Here is a 23,912-nt window from a genome sequence, read left to right as displayed (position 1 = left end):
CCTTTCCGTCGCTCTGGCGACTCTCCAGCAGTTCGGGTGGATCATCAACTTCCCAAAATCCAAGTTGACACCGACCCAATCACTGACGTACCTTGGGATGGAGTTTCATACTCAGTCAGCAGTAGTCATGCTACCGCTGGACAAACAGCTTTCGCTGCAGGCAGGGGTGCAATCTCTTCTTCGGGGTCAGTCACACCCCTTGAGGCGCCTCATGCACTTCCTGGGGAAGATGGTGGCAGCGATGGAGGCAGTGCCCTTCGCGCAATTCCATCTGCGGCCACTCCAGTGGGACATTCTCCGCAAATGGGACAGGAGGTCGACTTCACTCGACAGGAACGTCTCTCCCTTGCAACCAAGACGTCACTTCAGTGGTGGCTCCTTCCCAACTCTCTATCGCAGGGAAAATCCTTCCTACCCCCTACCTGGGCTGTGGTCACGACGGACGCGAGCCTGTCAGGGTGGGGGGCGGTTTTTCTCCACCACAAGGCTCAGGGAACCTGGACTCCGATAGAGTCATCCCTTCAGATCAATATTCTGGAGATAAGGGCAGTGTATCTAGCCCTATTGGCCTTTCATCGGTGGCTGGAGGGCAGGCAGATCCGGATCCAGTCGGACAACGCCACTGCCGTCGCATACATCAACCACCAAGGCGGCACTCGCAGTCGTCAAGCCTTCCAGGAAGTCCGACGAATTCTGCAGTGGGTGGAAGCCACAGCTTCCACCATCTCCGCAGTTCACATCCCGGGCGTAGAAAACTGGGAAGCAGATTTTCTCAGCCGACAGGGCATGGACGCGGGGGAATGGTCTCTGCACCCAGACGTTTTTCGAGAGATCTGTCGCCGCTGGGGAACGCCGGACGTCGATCTCATGGCGTCACGGCACAACAACAAGGTCCCGGCATTCATGGCCCGGTCTCAAGATCACAGAGCTCTGGCGGCGGACACATTAGTTCAGGATTGGTCGCAGTTTCGACTGCCCTATGTATTTCCTCCTCTGGCGATGCTGCCCAGAGTGCTGCGCAAAATCAGGTCCGACTGTCGTCGCGCCATTCTCGTCGCCCCAGATTGGCCGAGGCGGTCGTGGTACCCGGATCTGTGGCACCTCACGGTGGGTCAACCGTGGGCGCTCCCAGACCGCCCAGACTTGCTGTCTCAAGGGCCGTTTTTCCATCTGAATTCTGCGGCCCTCAACCTGACTGTGTGGCCATTGAGTCCTGGATCCTAGCGTCTTCAGGGTTATCTCAAGACGTCATTGCCACTATGAGACAGGCCAGGAAACCAACGTCCGCCAAGATCTATCACAGGTCTTGGAGGATCTTCTTATCCTGGTGCTCTGATCAGGGTTTTACCCCCTGGCCCTTTGCCTTACCCACTTTTCTTTCATTCCTTCAATCCGGAATGGACAAGGGTTTGTCTCTCGGCTCCCCCACAAGTGACTCCATTTTGGAAACTGGACCCCTCAAGGATTTTATTCAGAAGTATAGTAAGCATTTTGAATCCACAGGTACTTCACAAAAATGTTGCTGTAGCAACAAATGTCTCTCTTTTAGGCTATGTGGCCATGATCCAGCGACACGGCGTCCAGTACACAGTGTCAGCCTTCCTACAGAGATGTGAGTGTTGTCCACGGGAGAACGCAGCTGCCCATGCCCACGATTTGGGTTCAGGCTGCTGTGGAGCTCTATTCTACCTGCAGAGAACACTCTTGTCTCCGCAGCATAAATTGACATGCTGAGGCTCGGGAAGCTGCGCCACAGGTCGGTTTATGCTGCGGAGAAAAGAAGCACAGTGGGCATGGGATTTCTAAAAATCCTTCCACTGTGCTTCTACTGCACAACGCAGCGTTATGGACGCAGGGAAAACACTCTGCGCCCATAACGCTGCAAACCCTGATTGTGGGCACACAGCCTAAAATGCTACAATGGATGAATGGATAGATGTCAAACATATATAACGTCCCACCCCCCTGCATATTCTAAGCTGGCGCCCTTTAGTGCCTTTCATGTGGCACTAAAGGGTGCCTAGCCTTGTATTTAGCCCAAAAAGAAAAAAAAATAATGAAAATAAATGACGTGGGGTCCCCCCTATTTTTGATAGCCAGCTAGGGTAAAGCAGACAGCTGTAGCCTGCAAACCACAGCTGACAGCTTCACCTTGGCTGGTGATCAATTTGGAGGGCTCCCCAAGCTGTTTTTTTTTTAATTATTTATAAATAATTAAAAAAAAAAAACAAACGTGGGGTCCCCCCAAATTAGATCACCAGCCAAGGTGAAGCTGACAGCTGGGGTCTGGTATTCTCAGGATGGGAAGAGCCATGGTTATTGGACTCTTCCCAGCCTAAAAATAGCAGGCCGCAGCCGCCCCAGAAGTGGCGCATCCATTAGATGCGCCAATTCTGGCGCTTCGCCCCATCTCATCCCGCGCCCTGGTGCGTTGGCTAACGGGGTAATAAATGGGGTTGATACCAGATGTGTAATGTCACCTGGCATCAAGCCCAGCAATTAGTTATGTCACGGCGTCTATCAGATACCCGACATAACTAATTGACAGTAATAAAAAAAAAATTGACAACAAAAAAAAATTTATTTGAAAAAACACTCCCCAAAACATTCCCTGATTGACCAATTTATTGAAAAGAAAAGAAAAAAAAAATCCGCTGTAATCCATTTGGACGTCCCACGTCGACTCTGGACCTTCTAGAATATGGGGGACACGTTCAGGGAACGTATCCCCCATTTTCTAGGAGGGCAGACCCTCCATTTCAGGAGAGTGGGTGCAAAGAATCTGCACCCACTCTCCCCGGGTCACAGCTGCAGACTCTGTGCAGCAGCAGCAGCAGCCAGCGTCCTGAACACAGGAAGCTGACAGCCGCGCTCTGCACATGTGACCGGCGTCTGCTGTGAAGGAGCCGGAGGAGGGGGCCGCGGGGGATCAGAGCTGCGACAGGTATGTATGACACCGGGGAACACCGGGGGGGATAGGGGGGGACCCGGCAGGGCCTGGGGAGCAGGTTTCTGTCGCATGTGTGATGGCACATGCGACAGAAACCATAGGAAAGGGGGAAATGCGGCCGGCGCGCTGCTGTGATCGCCGGTGCGCGCGGCCATCTTGGATTTTCGGGAGGGGGTTGGGGGTCGGGGGGGCACTTTGGGGATACCGAGGGGACCGGAGGGAACCGGGAAAAAGATTTATCTCCCATCTGGCATGTTTGATCATGCCAGATGGGAGATAAATCATTTTTTACCGGCGCGGTCATTTACTGTAACCTGATCATCGGTATACGGTGTATACCGGTCATCAGGTGAGCGGGGACCGGAAAAACCGGCCAGAATCATGATCTCCAGGGTCTCAGCTACCCCCGGCAGCTGAGACCCCGGAAATTTTCCGACTCTGGGGGGCGCTAGACCCTTTTTTCCGACCGCCGTTAAAAAGCGGCGGATCGGAAAAAGTACCCTAATATGCCGCCGTTAAAAGGCGTATCGGCGGTCGTAAAGGGGTTAAGTGAAGATGAAGCATATGTTGACATTTGCTTTGAACGTGTTCCTCAGCCCAAAAATAGTTATAACCAGGCGCCGCGTGGTTAAAGATAAAAATAAATTCTAGTCTCTCCAGTATCGCTCACAGGTCCCCTGTTCTGGTGCTTACGTTTCCCTGCCGGTCCGTGCTTCTTAGGCTACTTTCACATTTCCACCATTTTCCCTCAGGCTAAGTTCACACTTCCGTTGTTTTGCATCAATCACAATCAGTTGTGTGACTGATGCAACGGATGCGTTGCAGATAGTGGCACAACTGATGTGACTGATGCTACAAAAAAACGGATCAGTTTTTTTTTTTTATTTTTTTTTTTACTGGCTGTGAACGATCAGCTGATCGGCTGGCTTTCATCGTCCACAAAAACCCGCCGCCGGGCGATCAGCTGATTGTTCACAAAAGCCGGCCGCCGGGCGATCAGCTGGAACTGGAACTGGATTTACAGTCGTCATGTTTTTTTACTGTGCGCGTGCTCATAGTAAAAAAATGATCCGTCGCACACAAAAAACGTTACATTTAGCGTTGCTTCCGCCTGACGGTCAGTCAGTAAACGATTGATCCATCACGCGGCGGATGCAACACAAGGCCATCAGTTACAATCTGTCGCTAATAGAAGCCTATGGGGAAAAAAACAGATTCCTGCAAAATATCTTGCAAGATACTGTAAGGCTGTGTGCACACGTTGCGTTTTTTACCGTGGAAACTCTGCGTTTAGAACCGCAGCGTTTCAGTGGCAAATTGCATGCGTTCAGCTTTCCCAGCAAAGTGTATAAGAAAGCCGAAAAATCAGTGCACATGCTGCGTTTCTAAACGCAGCGTTTTGGATGCCCAAAATCGGTGCGGAAAGAAAAGCAGCATGTCACTTCTTTTGTGCGGTGTAGCTGCGTTCTCTCCTCCATTGAAATCAATGATGCGGGTCAGAACGCAGCTACACCGCAGTTCGCTGCATTTTTGTTGCGGTCCGCGGGCTTTGTCGGCATACAGAACGCAGGCATTTACCTGGAAGTGAGGTCAAGAGGTTTCCTGTTGACCTCACTTCCTGGCGAAGTCCTGGAAAGCCCCCAGTGTCGCCAAAGTGCCCGCCCCGACCCCCCCCCTCCCGAAAATCCAACATGGCCACGCGCACAGTAGCGCACCGGCCGAACCTTCTCCTATGATTTCTGTCGCATGTGCCTTGAGACATGCGACAGAAAAATGCCCCCCAGGCCCTGCCAGGTCACCCCCTATTCCCCCCGGTATTCCCCCTTACCTGTCCGGTCGCAGCCCTGATCCCCCGCGGCCCCCTCCTCCTTCACAGCAGGTGCCGGTCAGTGCGGTCACATGAGCAGAGCAGCTGACAGCCAGCACTGTGTTCAGAGAGCTGTGCTGGCTGCTCGCACTCTGCAGCTGTGACCCGGGGAGAGTGGGTGCAGATTTTTGGCACCCACTCTCCTCAAATGGAGGGTCTGCCCTCCTAGAAAATGGGGGATACGTTCCCTGAACGTGCCCCCATATTCTAGAAGGTCCAGAGCCGACGTGGGACGTCCAAATGGATTTCTGCGGACCCATTTTTTTTCAAATTTTTTTATTAAATTGGTGAACGAGGGAATGATTTGGGGAGTGTTTTTTCTAATAAAAAAATTTTTGTCATTTTTTTTTTTGCTTTTGTTTACTGTCAATTAGTTATGTCTGGTATCTGATAGACGCCGTAACATCACTAATTGCTGGGCTTGATGCCAGGTGACATTACACATCTGGTATCAACCCCATTTATTACCCCGTTTGCCAACGCACCAGGGCGCGGGATGAGTTGGGGCGAAGCGCCAGGATTGGCGCATCTAATGGATGCGCCACTTCTGGGGCGGCTGCGGCCTGCTATTTTTAGGTTTGGAAGAGTCCAATAACCATGGCTCTTCCCACCCTGAGAATACCAGACCCCAGCTGTCAGCTTCACCTTGGCTGGTGATCTAATTTGGGGGGACCCCACGTTATTTTTTTTTTTTAATTCTTTATTTATAAATAAAAACAAAAAGCATGGGGAGCCCTCCAAATTGATCACCAGACAAGATGAAGCTGCCAGCTGTGGTTTGCAGGCTACAGCTGTCTGCTTTACCCTGACTGGCTATCAAAAATAGGGGGGACCCCACGCCATTTTTTTCATTGTTTTTTGGGGTTTTTTTTTGGGATAAATACTAGGCTAGGCACCCTATAGTGCCACATGAAAGGTACTAAAGGTGCCAGCTTAGAATATGCAGGCGGGGGTGGGACGTTATGTATACAGTTAGGTCCAGAAATATTTGGACAGTGACACAATTTTCGCGAGTTGGGCTCTGCATGCCACCACATTGGATTTGAAATGAAACCTCTACAACAGAATTCAAGTGCAGATTGTAACGTTTAATTTAAAGGTTTGAACAAAAATATCTGATAGAAATTGTAGGAATTGTACACATTTCTTTACAAACACTCCACATTTTAGGAGGTCAAAAGTAATTGGACAAATAAACCAAACCCAAACAAAATATTTTTATTTTCAATATTTTGTTGCGAATCCTTTGGAGGCAATCACTGCCTTAAGTCTGGAACCCATGGACATCACCAAACGCTGGGTTTCCTCCTTCTTAATGCTTTGCCAGGCCTTTACAGCCGCAGCCTTCAGGTCTTGCTTGTTTGTGGGTCTTTCCGTCTTAAGTCTGGATTTGAGCAAGTGAAATGCATGCTCAATTGGGTTATGATCTGGTGATTGACTTGGCCATTGCAGAATGTTCCACTTTTTTGCACTCATGAACTCCTGGGTAGCTTTGGCTGTATGCTTGGGGACATTGTCCATCTGTACTATGAAGCGCCGTCCGATCAACTTTGCGGCATTTGGCTGAATCTGGGCTGAAAGTATATCCCGGTACACTTCAGAATTCATCCGGCTACTCTTGTCTGCTGTTATGTCATCAATAAACACAAGTGACCCAGTGCCATTGAAAGCCATGCATGCCCATGCCATCACGTTGCCTCCACCATGTTTTACAGAGGATGTGGTGTGCCTTGGATCATGTGCCGTTCCCTTTCTTCTCCAAACTTTTTTCTTCCCATCATTCTGGTCCAGGTTGATCTTTGTCTCATCTGTCCATAGAATACTTTTCCAGAACTGAGCTTCCTTCATGAGGTGTTTTTCAGCAAATTTAACTCTGGCCTGTCTATTTTTGGAATTGATGAATGGTTTGCATCTAGATGTGAACCCTTTGTATTTACTTTCATGGAGTCTTCTCTTTACTGTTGACTTAGAGACAGATACACCTACTTCACTGAGAGTGTTCTGGACTTCAGTTGATGTTGTGAATGGGTTCTTCTTCACCAAAGAAAGTATGCGGCTATCATCCACCACTGTTGTCATCTGTGGAGGCCCAGGCCTTTTTGAGTTCCCAAGCTTACCAGTCAATTCCTTTTTTCTCAGAATGTACCCGACTGTAGATTTTGCTACTCCAAGCATGTCTGCTATCTCTCTGATGGATTTTTTCTTTTTTTTCAGCCTCAGGATGTTCTGCTTCACCTCAATTGAGAGTTCCTTAGACCGCATGTTGTCTGGTCACAGCAACAGCTTCCAAATGCAAAACCACACACCTGTAATCAACCCCAGACCTTTTAACTACTTCATTGATTACAGGTTAACGAGGGAGACGCCTTCAGAGTTAATTGCAGCCCTTAGTGTCCCTTGTCCAATTACTTTTGGTCCCTTTAAAAAGAGGAGGCTATGCATTACAGAGCTATGATTCCTAAACCCTTTCTCCGATTTGGATGTGAAAACTCTCATATTGCAGCTGGGAGTGTGCACTTTCAGCCCATATTATATATATAATTGTATTTCTGAACATGTTTTTGTAAACAGCTAAAATAACAAAACTTGTGTCACTGTCCAAATATTTCTGGACCTAACTGTATTTGACATCCATTCATCCATTGACGCTTTTTTGGCTGTGTGCCCACAATCAGGTTTTGCAGTGGTTTGGGCGCTGAGTGTTTTCCCTGCGTCCATAGCGCTGCGTTGTGCAGTAGAAGCACAGTGGAAGGATTTTTAGAAATCCCATGCCCACTGTGCTTCTTTTCTCCGCAGCATAAACTGACCGGTGGCGTGGCTTCTCGAGCCTCAGCATGTCAATTTATGCTGCGGAGACAAGAGTGTTCTCTGCAGGTAGAATAGAGCTAAAGTCCACAGCAGCCTGAACCCAAATCGTGGGCATGGGCAGCTGCGTTCTCCCGTGGACAACACTCACATCTCTGCAGGAAGGCTGACACTGTGCACTAGACGCCGTGTCGCTGGATCACGGCCACATAGCCTAAAAGTGAGAATATTGTTGCTACAGCAACATTTTGGGTGAAGTAGCTGTGGATTCAAAATGCTTGATATACTCCTGAATAAAATCCTTGAGGGGTGCAGATTCCAAAATGGGGTCACTTGTGGGGGTTTTCTGACGTATAGGTACCCAAGGGGCCCTGCTAATGTGACATGGTGCGCGAAGTTTATTTCAACTTTTCCAAAATTCAAATGGTGCTCCTTCCATTCCAAGCCCTCCCATTTATCCAAACAGAATGTGGAGAAGAAGGAAATTACATCACAGGTTTTTTTTCCCCAAAGGTCTGTGTTCAACCAACTTTATTAACACTGACAAGTCTTAAAAAACGCACCTAAAAAAACGCATGAAAAACGCATGCGTTTTCGATGCGTTTTTCTCAAAAAGCATTGTTTACAATTCTCCCCTCTGCCGGAGGGTGCGTTTTTTTCCGCGCTGAAAAAAAAGCAACGTGTGCACATAGCCTAATTCCTCAAGGCGACGGATTGTGACTGAGGCAAAACAACGGAAGTGTGAACGTAAGGCTGCTTTACACACGACGATATCGCCAGCGATCTCGTTAGCAACATGATACGCCAGATCGAAGATACGTTTTGCTGAGATCGCACATAGGTCGTTTTTGTAGCACCGGCCACAGAACGACCTATGTGCAACCTTGGCAAATCGTATCTACGATCTGGCGTGTCACATCGCTAACGAGATCGCTAGCGATATCGTTGTGTGTAAAGCAGCCTTTAGCCTCAGTCACTCTGTCGCTTTAAGAAAAAACTGAGTACTGCAAAATAATTTGCAGGATTCCGTTTTTTCCACATAGACTTGTATTAACGAAGGATTGCGACTGATGGCCTTGCGTTGCATCCGTCGCGCAACTGATTAGTCGTGAAATGACTGACCGTCGGGCAGAAGCAACGCAGAATGTATTGTTTTTCCGAGCGTCGAAACGACGCACTGCTCAGGGTTCCATCGCAATCCGTCAAGAGGTATAATGGTTGTCTATGGTGCAGGATTCTGCCATAATCCGTCACACAACGGAATCCAGTGCTAGATTCCATCATTTTCTACTGAGCATGCCCAGTATGTACACAATCACATTGCAAGGCTCCAAAGCTGGTGCGACGGATCCATTTTTTTTTACAGGGATCCGTCGCATTAGTCACAAAACAGATTGTGACTGCTGGAAAAAACTGATGTGTGAAAGTAGCCTTAAGGCCCTGTCACACACACAGATAAATCTGCGGCAGATCTGTGGTTGCAGTGAAATTGTGGACAATCAGTGCCAGGTTTGTGGCTGTGTATAAATGGAACAATATGTCCATGATTTCACTGCAACCACAGATCTGCCAAAGATTTATCTGTGTGTGACGGGGCCTTTAGTCTTGTCAGTATTGCCCTCTTTATCTAGTGATTGTTAGCGGTCTCTTTTCGACTTGTGAGAAAGCGTAGACCACTCCTGCCTGAGCGCACATGGGTTACAAAGCCTCTTCTTTATATTGAATCCCTTCTCCACTCGGTGTTTTTGCTCTCAGGCCGGGGCTGTGTGTTCCTGTTATCTGAGCTGCTCGCTTTTTCGGAAACTTTTTGAGCGATAGATGGGGACGTCTGAGGACCTGGATACCTGGATCATCAACAATTCGTAGGCAATTAAAGGGAACCTGTCACCAGATTTTGGCTTTCTAAACTAAAACTACCACCTTAAGCAGTGCCTGTGCTGCATTCTATATAGGTGCACGTTACTCCCCTCCCCCCGTAGACCCTAAAATTACCTTTTATAAAATCTCCCGCCGTGTATGTAAATTGTCTGGTCCGCTGGGCGTCCTAATCTACGCCTCATGTCCCTCCTTTCACCCTTCTTCTGTGCTGATTGACATGGATGACACCTCGAACACCATCTCCATATTCCCGGCTCGCGCAGGAACACTTCGCTCTGCCCTTTTGCAGACAGAGCCGAAAACATAGGTGCGCCTGCCCGAATCAGCGAGTTCTCTGCACAGGCGCAAGACTTTGCCCAGCAATATGGATGATGTGGGTGACTTCAACCACATTGCCGGGAATATGGAGATTTTGCCCGCCTACATGGATGGCGTCTGAGACATTTTCCACGTCAATCAGCACAAGAGGATGGCGAAAGGAGGGACAGGAGGCACAGACTAGGACACCCATCCGACTGGACTAAAGAATTTGCATACATGGCTGGAGATTATATAAAGGTACTAGCTGTAGTACCCGCCGTTGCCCGTGATAGTAACTGTCTCTCTGTTTCTCTCCCAATCTCTGTCTGTCTCCCTCTCTGTCTGTATCTCCTTCTGTCTGTGTCTGTCTCTCTATCTTTTTCCCTGTGTGTCTCTTTTTCCCTGTGTGTCTCTTCCCTATGTGTCTCTTTTTTTCCGTGTCTCTTTTTTTCCCTGTGTGTGTCTCTTTTTTTTCCCTGTGTGTGTGTGTCTCTTTTTTTTTCCCTGTGTGTGTCTCTTTTTTTCCCTGTGTGTGTCTCCGTGTGTGTGTGTGTGTGTCTCCGTGTGTGTGTGTCTCCGTGTGTGTGTGTCTCCGTGTGTGTGTGTGTCTCCGTGTGTGTGTCTCTCTCTCCCTGTGTGTGTGTGTCTCTCTCCGTGTGTGTGTCTCTCCCTGTGTGTCTCTTCCCTGGGGTCTACAGGGAGGGTCAGCGGTTAACGTGCACCTCTATAGAATACAGCACAGGTGCTGCTTAAGGTTCTAGTTTTGTTTTTGAAAGCCAAAATCTGGTGACAGGTTCCCTTTAAAGTGTCTGCAACATAAAAAAACAAAAACCTACTGAAGGTTTAGTCATAGTCTCAGCTTTTTTTCTTTTCTACATACAGTACAAGGACAGAGCCAGCTCATTCACTGGTAAAGAGCCTTGGCCTGGAGGATGCATTCTGCGTGACCTGATGCTGTGCCAGCTGGGTTATTAGAAGACAGGTTTGGGCAGAGTTAAAATAGTCTTAAGGATACAAAAAATGTTAGTGATTTCCTTGTGTTCGGGTGTGGGAGGCATTAGGTTTCACTGTAACTTGGCATATACAGCCGAAAATGATGCACAACAGAGCACAGTGTGACTCCATCTGCATCATTATAGTCAAAGACCCCGGCCGAGCATACCCAAGAATCCCGTATAGTAGGGTTTGGATGTTGATAGAGCCATTGCACAGAGGGCCAAAAAACGCTGCGTGCACCTACAGTTGTTCAATGTCATTAGCCACCATTGTCACCAAGATCTCGACTGCTGAACATAGACCTGGGGGTTGGGGGGGGATTTTTTAGATTTTGGAAAAAGATGTATTGGAAATGTACTCTCTGGTGACTGGCCTGTTTCATCAGATAGTGACTCGAGAATGGCTAGCGCTTCTTGTTCATCCCTCGTGTTAAACAATCCCCCTGCATTGGATTGATAGAAAATATGTTTGAAGATCAACTTACGTGCGAAAAGATGTACGGTACATCTTTTATAGTTGTAAAAATATCCATTTCCATAGTTAGTCCTTCTCCAAGACACTCATTCGGACATATGTGAGAGAATGAGTAGATGACTTGATCACCTTGGGCAGATTGTCTCGGCGTTTCTTTTATGCTGATACATATTGTCATAGGGTTTACGTTCGCCTCCAAATGTGGTGTAGATGGTACGTCTTTCCCTGGACTCAAATTCAGTGCCGGAATTCACTAGTGGAGGTGGATGAGGAGAACGGAGTATTTCTAATTCTAGTTCTTGCACAAACTGATGTAATTTGCCATCTAAAAACCTTTTTATTTTCGGAATCGTTCATGTCCCGCTGGTGCTTTTTAACCTTCCCAGAACTGATTTCCTTTCTGCACTTTTCTGTGTCTTTCTCCATCTCTTGGTAGAATTTTTGTAAAGTGTCTCTAGGAGTCTCCTGCTGAAGAGATCTTTTTTTTTTGTCAATTTCTTCATCCAACATTAATAGTGAGGTAGTATTATTGTCTACAGTTATTTGTACAAATGTAATTGTAGTAATAAATTTAAAATAAGAAGCGCTGATAGGGTAACACCAGATGACAAGTGTGGTATATACAGGAAATATACACTCACCTACTATGGTTGTGAGAGTCACAACCACTGATAAGCATGAAATAATGGCGTATGCTGCAGCACCACGTGGATGAGCATTCAAAATGGAGTAGAGAAGAGGTTAACGCCGCGCATCAGCCAAATGAAAGTGTAGAGATGTTGATGAATAATATCTTTTTTTTTTTTTATTTCATCGGTCTACGCGTTTCAAGGTCAAAACCTCCTTCCTCAGGACCAAGACATCAACAAATGACTTTGTTGATGTCCTGGTCCTGAGGAAGAGGTTTTGACCTTGAAATGCGTAGACAGATGAAATAAAAAAATATATTATTCATCAACATCTCTACGCTTTCATTTGGCTGATGCCCGGCGTTAACCCCTTCTCTACTCCATTTTGAATACAAATGTAATTGACCCGTCGGTGGCAGCTTCTTCCCATCTTTTGATGAGTATATCGTCATCTAGTGGAAATGTAGGATAGGTCTGGATACGTAATCCCCTGGGGATAATCTTAGGTGGGAAATACGGTAGTTTTCCAATGACGCTTTGGTCCACCATGTTTTCAGGTAGATTCCTTGGCCTTTGAATCCTTTGGTCTGACGGAACAAAAACTCTGTGAAATACAGGTGTTAAATAGTTTTGCAATGCATAAAATTAATGTTTATTGAAAAAAAATATAATTAAGACTGTAGATATTCCATAGTTTTCGAGGGTGCGTCTTAAAATCCGAATATAGCTTACCGGGAGGGGATTGGCGGGGGGCTGTCTGTGCGGCTATGTGTGCGGGGGTCCGGGTGCCTGTCGGTGCATGCGGGCGGCCGGGTGCGTGTCTGTGCCGGCTGCATCTCTGTCCCGGCAGCCGGCTGCCTCTGTGCAGGTGGGGGGGGGGCGACCTGCTGGCTGCCAATCTGTGCGGTTGGGTGGCTGGGCGGAGGGTGTCCTAGTCTGTCCACAGTCCCGGCTTCAAATGATGGTGCTGGGAGTCAGCGCATGCGCAGATGGAGCTCTTGGATGAGAGCTCCATCTGCGCACGCGCCACTCCGGACGCCATTTATTTGAAGCCTGGACCACGAACAGACTGGGACACTTGCCGCACCGGCCTGCTCCACCACACAACCACAGTAGCTTCTGCTGCCACCACTGACCCACCACCATTACTGCCACCACTGACTTGCCACTGATCTGCCGCTGCCACCACTGACCTGCCGCCTCTGCCTGCACAGCCTCTGCCTCGTGTTATACCGCTGCCACCCCCCACCGGTAAGACAACACCGGCGTATAAGACGGACCCCATTTCTTTTATCTCTAAATTTGGGGTGCGTTTTATAATCCAGTGCGTCTTATAAAAGGAAAAATACAGTACTTAAAGCGGAGACCCTGCTGAGAGTCCAAACATATCTCTGGTCAGGGGGTATATTAAATACAAAAGGAGTCATATTGCCAATAAACAATGTTTCATAATGTAAGATATACAAAAAATACTTACAAAGGTCAAACGATATAATACACCCTGAAAAGGTGCCTGGCCATACATATAATGTATTTATATAAGTAAAGAGTGCAGCAAGTCTGCTACATCTGGGCATCCGCCTGCAGAAAGTGTATAGACCCGAAAATGGCGCAAGACAGAGCACACGCTTTCTCTGTCTGCTCCATTATACTCAATGTCCCTGTCGGCATATACGTCCGAAACATGTTTTGTGTGAGGAGCGGGATTTCGGACTTATGCTCCGACTGAGTCACTGAAAGGAGTCTAAGTATTTGTAAACAACTGCACATAGGGGACAGAAGGGAACCAGCAAGTGGGCATTATTAAACAATGGGGACATTACAGCATGGGACATAAAGGACAGGGCACATTACTATACAATCGGGACATTACAGGAAGAGGGCATTATTAAACAATGGCCTCATTACTGCACGGGACATTACAGCAGGGGATTTCACTACACAATGGGGACAATACTCTTGTCGGCTTACACTCGAGTATATTCGCTATATCCCAAACTATATTTTAACTGGAAAAGTTGGGGGACGTCTTATACACCCAGTCGTTTTATACGCCGGAAAATATGGTACGTTTAGTGTAAATAACCCATAACAAGACCTATATCAATAGGAATACATTACATAATTTACACCCTGGGGTGGACGGGATGGATGTTAACACACCTTCTGAGGTAGCAGGAGTGAAACGCGCATTGGGGCGCGGGTCCTCACATACTGTGTCAGAGAAGATCAGTCACATTGTCTATTATTACATGATTTTTATTGCATCACCGCCACCCAGGGCACACGTCTAAAGAAATCGGCCTCCTCTGTCCCAGACACTTGGGAGCCATTGGTGAGTGATGAATTTTGGGGTTACTTTGATCCAGTATTTATGGGAAATATATTTTCAGCATTGTAGCGAAAGGACAAACATCAAATGCATTCACTCACATCACGATATAGCCTCCAAAAATCTTCAAATTAATATTAGTCAGATGGATGATGCTATCCATTCCATGTTTCATCTCTATAGAAAGGTAAAATTATGATAGGAAACATGACCATGATATCTTCCGCCTGAGACCTCTAGGTGCAAAGATATCCTAAAAGTTGAGAATCTCATAATTTCCTAGAGATCAAAGTTACATCCCACAACCAGCCCCATCTGAGGTCACCAAGGGAAGGTATGTGAGAGTGACTGTTGTTTAATAAAAACAGAAGTGTGGGTTGACGCCTTGTTCAATGCAGGAAGATGTAGGATTGTTCCTTATTTTTTAATAAAAGAGGTTCCCTCTAAAAAGAGAATTGTGCCACCCCTGCGACCTCAGGTCAAGAACTCTTCTTTTGTTTATCCTTTTTACTTTATGTAATTGTATATACTGTATTGTTTTGTCCCCTTTGTAACATCTTTTGTATATTTTTATAAACACTGCCTACCTTTTCAGATTAAAAATATAAAATATAAAAGCTTTGTTCCTCTTGCTCCATAAGTCGCATCCCTGAAGCCATTCGCTTCCTCTAAAGGGTATCCAAAGGGCTTGTCTAAAAGATTGTCGGTGGCAGGCAGTAGTTTTCTTAGGTTATTCTAGAGCTTGGCAGTGACCATACTGAGATTAATGTATTCCATGAGTTGTATTTGGCTTGTGTATACTATACTCTCATTGTATAGCAGCCATCTCCTCGCCCATGACGCGTCAGTCAATTGCGTATGGTACTCACTATTGAAGACAGGGTGTTTGTGACACATTGGTGGTACCGGTGGGAGATCTGCGTGATCTACGGGCTGTCTGCTTGATACCGATCATTAGGATATCCACTAGTATTATATTTCACCTGCATTGGTTTTTCATGCTACTATCAACTAATTTCAGGGGGTTAGAGGTGTCATATCTGGCTTTTAATGTATTACAGATTTATTTTCCATAACGTATTTACTCATAATTTAATGTTTCATATCCCCTCTCAGCCTATTTCAGTTGGATTCAGAGACAGAAGCTTTACGTTTGTTCCAAGAATATGCAACCAAAATGCGTCCCTTCTATGAGAGCTCCAGACAGGGTCTCCGCCTGGACTCCGTCCAGCTACTAACAGACTGTCTGCGTGGCCATCCCAACTGGTCTCTGGCACACGTGGCTGTGGAGTTGGGTCTTCGGGAAAGTTTCAAACACAATGGCATTCTGAGGTAGGAAGAAAATAATTGGTTCATTGTGCTCGGAATCTGTTCATGTTCACTAATAATGAAATAGTTTTTATGTATTCCAGTCTGGCACTGTCATCAAAGTCTTGTGAGCTGATTCATGACTGCCACATAGTTAAGTGAGAGTTACAGACCCTGCATTCTGAATGAGCTCACTGACAGTTCACAGTCAACAACTCTTTCTGGGGTCTATCTATACCAGGGGTGGGGAACCTTTTTTCTGTCGGGGGCCATTTGGAAATTTCTACCAACCTTCGGGGGCCGCACAAAATTATCAATGTTTAAATGACCCTGCTATATTGGGTGAAGCAATTAATTAACTGGGGGCACAGACACCACACGCGGGGCTGGGGGCACAGACACCACACGCGGGGCTGGGGGCACAGACACCACACGCGGGGCTGGGGGCACAGACACCACACGCGGGGCTGGGGGCACAGACACCACACGCGGGGCTGGGGGCACAGACACCACACGCGGGGCTGGGGGCACAGACACCACACGCGGGGCTGGGGGCACAGACACCACACGCGGGGCTGGGGGCACAGACACCACACGCGGGGCTGGGGGCACAGACACCACACGCGGGGCTGGGGGCACAGACACCACACGCGGGGCTGGGGGCACAGACACCACACGCGGGGCTGGGGGCACAGACACCACACGCGGGGCTGGGGGCACAGACACCACACGCGGGGCTGGGGGCACAGACACCACACGCGGGGCTGGGGGCACAGACACCACACGCGGGGCTGGGGGCACAGACACCACACGCGGGGCTGGGGGCACAGACACCACACGCGGGGCTGGGGGCACAGACACCACACGCGGGGCTGGGGGCACAGACACCACACGCGGGGCTGGGGGCACAGACACCACACGCGGGGCTGGGGGCACAGACACCACACGCGGGGCTGGGGGCACAGACACCACACGCGGGGCTGGGGGCACAGACACCACACGCGGGGCTGGGGGCACAGACACCACACGCGGGGCTGGGGGCACAGACACCACACGCGGGGCTGGGGGCACAGACACCACACGCGGGGCTGGGGGCACAGACACCACACGCGGGGCTGGGGGCACAGACACCACACGCGGGGCTGGGGGCACAGACACCACACGCGGGGCTGGGGGCACAGACACCACACGCGGGGCTGGGGGCACAGACACCACACGCGGGGCTGGGGGCACAGACACCACACGCGGGGCTGGGGGCACAGACACCACACGCGGGGCTGGGGGCACAGACACCACACGCGGGGCTGGGGGCACAGACACCACACGCGGGGCTGGGGGCACAGACACCACACGCGGGGCTGGGGGCACAGACACCACACGCGGGGCTGGGGGCACAGACACCACACGCGGGGCTGGGGGCACAGACATCACTGGGGGGAGGCACAGACATCACTGGGGGGGAGGCACAGACATCACTGGGGGGGAGGCACAGACATCACTGAGGGGAGGCACAGACATCACTGAGGGGAGGCACAGACATCACTGAGGGGAGGCACAGACATCACTGAGGGGAGGCACAGACATCACTGAGGGGAGGCACAGACATCACTGGGGGGGAGGCACAGACATCACTGGGGGGAGGCACAGACATCACTGGGGGGAGGCACAGACATCACTGGGGGGGAGGCACAGACATCACTGGGGGGGAGGCACAGACATCACTGGGGGGGAGGCACAGACATCACTGGGGGGGAGGCACAGACATCACTGGGGGGGAGGCACAGACATCACTGGGGGGGAGGCACAGACATCACTGGGGGGGAGGCACAGACATCACTGGGGGGGAGGCACAGACATCACTGGGGGGGAGGCACAGACATCACTGGGGGGGAGGCACAGACATCACTGGGGGGGAGGCACAGACATCACTGGGGGGGAGGCACAGACATCACTGGGGGGGAGGCACAGACATCACTGGGGGGGAGGCACAGACATCACTGGGGGGGAGGCACAGACATCACTGGGGGGGAGGCACAGACATCACTGGGGGGGAGGCACAGACATCACTGGGGGGGAGGCACAGACATCACTGGGGGGGAGGCACAGACATCACTGGGGGGGAGGCACAGACATCACTGGGGGGGAGGCACAGACATCACTGGGGGGGAGGCACAGACATCACTGGGGGGGAGGCACAGACATCACTGGGGGGGAGGCACAGACATCACTGGGGGGGCTGTACACACGACTGGGGGGCCTGTACACAGGACTGGGGGGCCTGCACACAGGACTGGGGGGCCTGCACACAGGACTGGGGGGCCTGCACACAGGACTGGGGGGCCTGCACACAGGACTGGGGGGCCTGCACACAGGACTGGGGTGCCTGCACACAGGACTGGGGGGGTGCACACAGGACTGGGGGGTGCACACAGGACTGGGGGGGTGCACACAGGACTGGGGGGGTGCACACAGGACTGGGGGGGTGCACACAGGACTGGGGGGGTGCACACAGGACTGAGGGGGTGCACACAGGACTGAGGGGGTGCACACAGGACTGAGGGGGTGCACACAGGACTGAGGGGGTGCACACAGGACTGAGGGGGTGCACACAGGACTGAGGGGGTGCACACAGGACTGAGGGGGTGCACACAGGACTGAGGGGGTGCACACAGGACTGAGGGGGTGCACACAGGACTGGGTGATGGGCTGCACATAGGATTGTTTGGGGGTGCACACAGGACATTGGGGGGCTGCACACAGGACTGGGGGACGGGTGCACACAGGACTGGGGGGGCTGCACACAGGACTGGGGGGGCTGCACACAGGACTGGGGGGGGCTGCACACAGGACTGGGGGGGGCTGCACACAGGACTGGGGGGGTGCACACAGGACTGGGGGGGTGCACACAGGACTGGGGGGGTGCACACAGGACTGGGGGGGTGCACACAGGACTGGGGGTGCACACAGGACTGGGGGTGCACACAGGACTGAGGGGGTGCACACAGGACTGGGTGATGGGCTGCACATAGGATTGTGTGGGGGTGCACACAGGACATTGGGGGGCTGCACACAGGACTGGGGGAGGGGTGCACACAGGATTGGGGGGGTGCAAACAGGACTACTGGGTGATGGGCTGCACACAGCACATTGGGGGGGCTGCACACAGGACTGGGGGAGGGGTGCACACAGGACATTGGGGGCCACACTGCGCTGAGAGTTTCATGCAACTCTGGGGGAGAGGGTTTACAGAACTGGTGTGGGGAGGCACAAAGCATTGGGCAGGGCACATAGCAGCAGAGGGTCGGCGCTGGACTCACAGCAGCATTGCATTCACATCACCGGAGTGCAGGAGCCGGACACACTGCATCAGAAGGAGAAGGCAGGCACTGATCTCCGGAGGGCAGGGGGCGGACACACAAGGCAGGAAGCTGTGAGGCTGCTGTGGACCCGCCCACAATTGGCACTGGCCGACGGGAGAACACATTGCAGCACAAACAGCAATGTGTGGATTTAAAGGGCCGGCGGCAGCAAACTGCGGTGACAGCACCAGCACTGCCTCCCCCGGGAATCTGCCCGGGGGCCACATAAAAGGTCATGGCGGGCCGCATGCGGCCCGCGGGCCGGAGGTTCCCCACCCCTGATCTATACAAAGGGTGAAGAAGGGAAATGGATTAACGGGTCACTTACATCTTCATTAATCAGTATTTTTGGATTGTGCTTGTAAATACGAGCAATTTTGATATTTACCGCTTATTCAAATTTTCATCCGTTCTTAAGATATTAAGTTTTCTTTTGTTTACAGCTCGTTACCTTGGAGACAGACCACCATTGCTCGCCCTCAGATCATGCACTGTGCTTAGGCTATGTGCACACAGTGCGTTTTTCTCGGCGTTTTTGCGTGTTTTTCGGGTGCGTTTTTGGCCTCAAAACTGCATGACTTTGCTTCCCCAGCAAAGTCTATGAGTTTTCATTTTTGCTGTCCCCACACAGCGTTTTTTTTCAGCTGCGTTTTTGTGGTGACCACAAAAGCGCAGCATGTCAATTATTCCCGCGTTTTTCACTGCGCTTTTCATCCATTGAGTTCAATGGGATGTTGAAAGACGCAAGGAGAAACGCAAATAGCTGCGTTTTGGTGCGTTTCTAAGACCAAAAACGCAGCTATAAACGCAGGAGGTGGGTAGTAAAGTGACGTGTACAGGAAGAGGATTCCTTCTGTCAGTATATACAGAAGCGTGAATCCTCCCGGTACCGTCACCGTCGCTTCCATCTCCCGTCCTGTGCATGTATGCTGCCGTGCGGCGCCATGTCTGGGCGGGAGGTGGAAGCGGCTGCGAAAACAAAAGTTAACAGTAGAAAAAAAAAAAAAGTTATACTCACCTGTCTGCAGCCTCCCGGTGCCATGCCTGCTCCCATCTCCTCTCACGGTATCGCCATCCCTGCTCCGGCTGTGTGCAGACGGCCGGGAAAGCTCCGATGGATGCAGGACCTGGCGATGGATCACCTGATGCAGTCACCTGACGCGTCAGCTGATCGTAAGTATCGCGGTGACGCGGGCGCCCGGCCGGTATCAGCGGATGCGTCAGGAGACTTCATCCCTGATTACCGGCAGCTGCTGCAGCGATCGGACGGGATCAGACTCCCGCCCCATCGCTGCAGGAGCTGCCGGTAGTCAGCACATAAGTGAGTATATTTTTTTTTTTTTTTGCACCGATGCATCTGCTGATTGTATAAACGTCTTTTCTACAATCAGCTGATGTGTGATGGGATTCAGGCACTTGATCCTGACACATCATCTGATCGCTTTGCCTTCCAGCAAACCGATCAGATGATATTGGATCCGGATTGGACGGCGCGGGACCCTGACCCAGGATTACTGCGGAGGGGGGTTTATTTCAATAAAGATGGAGTCACTAATTGTGTTGTGTTTTATTTCTAATAAAAATATTTTTCTGTGTGTTGTGTTTTTTTTTATCTTTACTAGAAATTCATGGTGGCCATGTCTAATATTGGCATGACACCATGAATTTTGGGCTTAGGGCCAGCTATACAGCTAGCCCTAACCTCATTATTACCCGGCGAGCCACTCTGCATCAGGGCAGCTGGAGGAGTTGGATACAGCGCCAGAAGATGGAGCTTCTATGAAAGCGCCATTTTCTGGGGTGGCTGCGGGACTGCAATTCACAGCGGGGGTGCCCAGAAAGCTTGGGCACCCTGCACTGTGGATTCCAATCCCCAGCTGCCTAGTTGTACCCGGCTGGACTCAAAAATTGGGCGAAGCTCACGTCATTTTTTTTTTTTAAATTATTTCATGAAATTCATGAAATAATTTAAAAAAAAAAAAGGGCTTCCCTATATTTTTGGTTCCCAGCCGGGTACAAATAGGCAGCTGGGGGTTGGGGGCAGCCCGTACCTGCCTGCTGTACCCGGCTAGCATACAAAAATATGGCGAAGCCCACGTCATTTTTTTTGTTTGGGGGGCAAAGAAATCCTGCATACAGTCCTGGAAGGAGGATGCTGAGCCTTGTATTTCTACAGCTGCTGTCTGCTCTCCTGCATACACTATTGGATGGAGGATGCTGAGCCTTGTAGTTCTGCAGCTGTCTGCTCTTCTGCATACACTAGTGGAGAATGAAGAACACATTGAAGAAGGAAATGACATCAGACCTTTTTTTTTTGTTCACTGATAAAAAACGCATAAAGACGCAGTGAGCAAAAACGCAGCAAAACGCAGCAAAAAAACGCACCAAATCGCGGCAAAACGCGTGCGTTTTTTGCCGCGTTTTTTCGACGCAGGTCGTTTTTGTGCGTTTTTAGCGGCCAAAAACGCACAAACGCAGCGTCAAAAAGACGCACTGTGTGCACATAGCCTTACGAAGAATTTGTTCTGCTTAGCTTTTAAGCATTGTTTTGATGCTGGCTGGGGTCACTAGAGCACACTGTTACTTTCCTAATCCTGGTCTTCATCAGCACAATCCCTACAAGTTAGACCACAGCGGTGGTCTGTCTCTTAGGCAACAAGCTATAAACAAAAGAAAAGTGTTAATATCTCAATAACAACTGCAAATTCGAAGAGGCAGTAAATGAAAAAAGTACATGCTTTTACATGCACAATCTAACAATTTCAATCTATGAAGATGAGACCAACATTTTTTATAAAGCCCTGTTGGCAAAAGTTTTTTTTTTTTCCTGTAAAAAATTGGATACATTTTATAAGTAAAATCTTTGAAAAGGTCCGAACCAATATCAGGTTTTTAGGGTTTCTTTGTGTGGTAGGTAAGAAGTTGAAGTTAGCAGGGAAAAAAGATGGGCCTGGGTTAGGAGAGACGCCCCCAACATCAGATGCCAGGAGAATGAGGACTGACCGCAGATTTTTTTCAGTTCAGTGACTTTAGTGTAGATGTACAGCACAGAACAACTAAATCCAGGAAAAAAAGCAGTGAGCATGATCAATATATCTGTCTGGAGTAATGAAGAAATGAAGGCAGGTGTAATCGAGCAGCTCTTCCAGCCTTGGACCGCATTCACACGTCAGTGATTTTCTCTGATGAGAAAATTGGACCGAATTTCTTCAGTGTGTGGTTTTTTTTTTTTTGTTTTTTTTATCAGAATTTTTTCATTATCAGTACCAAAAGAGTTTGGTTAAAATTTCAGAAGTTTTTTTTTTTCGGATGAGAAAAAAACCCAAAACTGTTTCTCCACCTTCTTCTTACTGTATTTAGCAGTCCATGAGAAACAGTCAGCACTCGGATGGCATGTTTGTTTTTTGTTTTTTTTTTTAAACAGACCCATAGTTTTGCATTGCTGTTTTGATCCTCCGCTGGGACACGTTTCCGCAATTTTGTACTGATTTTTTGTTCCGCAAAAGATTCCTGACATGTGAACGGCCCCTTTCACTTTTAGGCTATGTTAACACAGAGTGTTTTTGCGGGTTTTTTTTTTTTTTTCCCATGCTAGCAAAACACCGTTTTTACAGTACCAGCAAAGCCTATTGGAGTCCAGAAATATCAAGCCCACACGCAAAGCACTTGCTTTTTTTCCTGACTGACATGTCAACCTGCTTGGTTTTGCTGTGTTTTTGCAAGAAGCGGCATGTCAATTCTTTCAGCATTTTCACCATGTTTTGGCAAGATATTTTCATGTATACAAAGCAATGAGGAAGTGCAAAAACGCAGCAAAAAACGCCAGAAAATCGCACCAAAACCGCAGGTTATTTCTGCCAAGAGATGGAGTTTTGCTACAGTTTTACTGCAGAAAAGAGCAGCAAAAACTCCCTGTGTGAAGATGGCACGTACCCTAAGGCTCACGATCAGGACCTGCTGCGTCCTGGACGCTGCGGGGCCACGAGTCTCCTCCGCAGGAGAGCACAGCTGCTCGTGCCCACGATCCGATCTCAGACAGTTGCTGTCTCTCTGTTCTCCGTATAGAGGACATTTGTGATTCCGCAGCAAACAATTGACATGCTGCGGCTCGGAAAGTCACACCGCAGGTCAGTGTTTGCTGTGGAAAACAACAAGCACAGTGGGCACAGGATTTCTAGAAATCCATCCACTGTGCTTGTACCGTGCAACGCAACGTTTTGGACATAGCTGAAGTATGCTGTGTCCAAAATGCTGTGAAAACTGATCAGTGGCATGCAGCCTTATAGATACCCATGCTATCTGTGGAAAAACAAGGATGGAATTTGTATGCAAAAAAAGGGAAGGGATGTGTGAATGAGGCCTTAAATGACTGATGTGTATTTGCAGCAACACTTTGACCATACTTAGAAGAGATGACTTTTGCCCTTGTGCTAACTCTAACTCGAGTCACTTATTTGCTGAAGCCGTACAGAATTTTGGAATTTTCTTCGATTAGAAAAAAATGTACAATTTTCTTTTCCAGGAGTGTGAATAGTACTGAATGTGACGATGGCTGCACCCCACTTCACCTGGCCTGCAAGAAAGGGGATGTTGAGTGCATACAGGAGTTGGTAGAAGAGTGCCAGGCTCGGGAGGATATCGCTGACTTCAATGGCGAGACTGTTTACCACTATGCTGCCCGACAAAACAACCCCCGTGTTATTGAGGTTATTATGTGTCCTGTGATGTCTTTCCTTTATCACATACTATCTGTAGTACCTGGCGTTGCCCGGAATAGTAACTGTCTCTCTGTCTCTCCCAGTCTCTGTCTGCCTGTCTCTGTCTCGTTCCCTGTCTTCCGCTTACTCTGTCTGTCTCTTTCTGTCTCTCTATTTCTCTACCGACATCTTATAACCTCACACATAAGTTTCTTTTACTAACAATTTATTTTGTTCCTATAGCAACCAATCACAGCTCCTATTAATAACCTATAGCTTGCAGCTCCATTGACTTTAATGGAGGCAGGTGTTTTGGA

General features: G+C 49.3%; 1 protein-coding gene across 5 annotated transcripts in view; it reads left to right on the top strand.

The window, feature by feature from the left end:
- The window catches only part of PLA2G6 (phospholipase A2 group VI), a 133,508-nt gene that overhangs the window by 9,480 nt on the left and 100,116 nt on the right, over window positions 1-23,912 (top strand). For all 5 annotated transcript variants that reach the window (XM_075321820.1, XM_075321819.1, XM_075321818.1 and 2 more), the window contains exons 3-4: window positions 15,348-15,563; window positions 23,421-23,604. In XM_075321820.1, the coding sequence (XP_075177935.1) occupies window positions 15,348-15,563; window positions 23,421-23,604 (400 nt within the window). The remainder of the gene's footprint in view (window positions 1-15,347; window positions 15,564-23,420; window positions 23,605-23,912) is intronic.

This window comes from Anomaloglossus baeobatrachus, chromosome 8 (assembly GCF_048569485.1).
Source record: "Anomaloglossus baeobatrachus isolate aAnoBae1 chromosome 8, aAnoBae1.hap1, whole genome shotgun sequence".
NCBI lineage: Eukaryota > Metazoa > Chordata > Amphibia > Anura > Aromobatidae > Anomaloglossus > Anomaloglossus baeobatrachus.
Note: the sequence above shows the minus strand (reverse complement) of the source record. Positions and strands in the feature narration are given on the sequence as shown.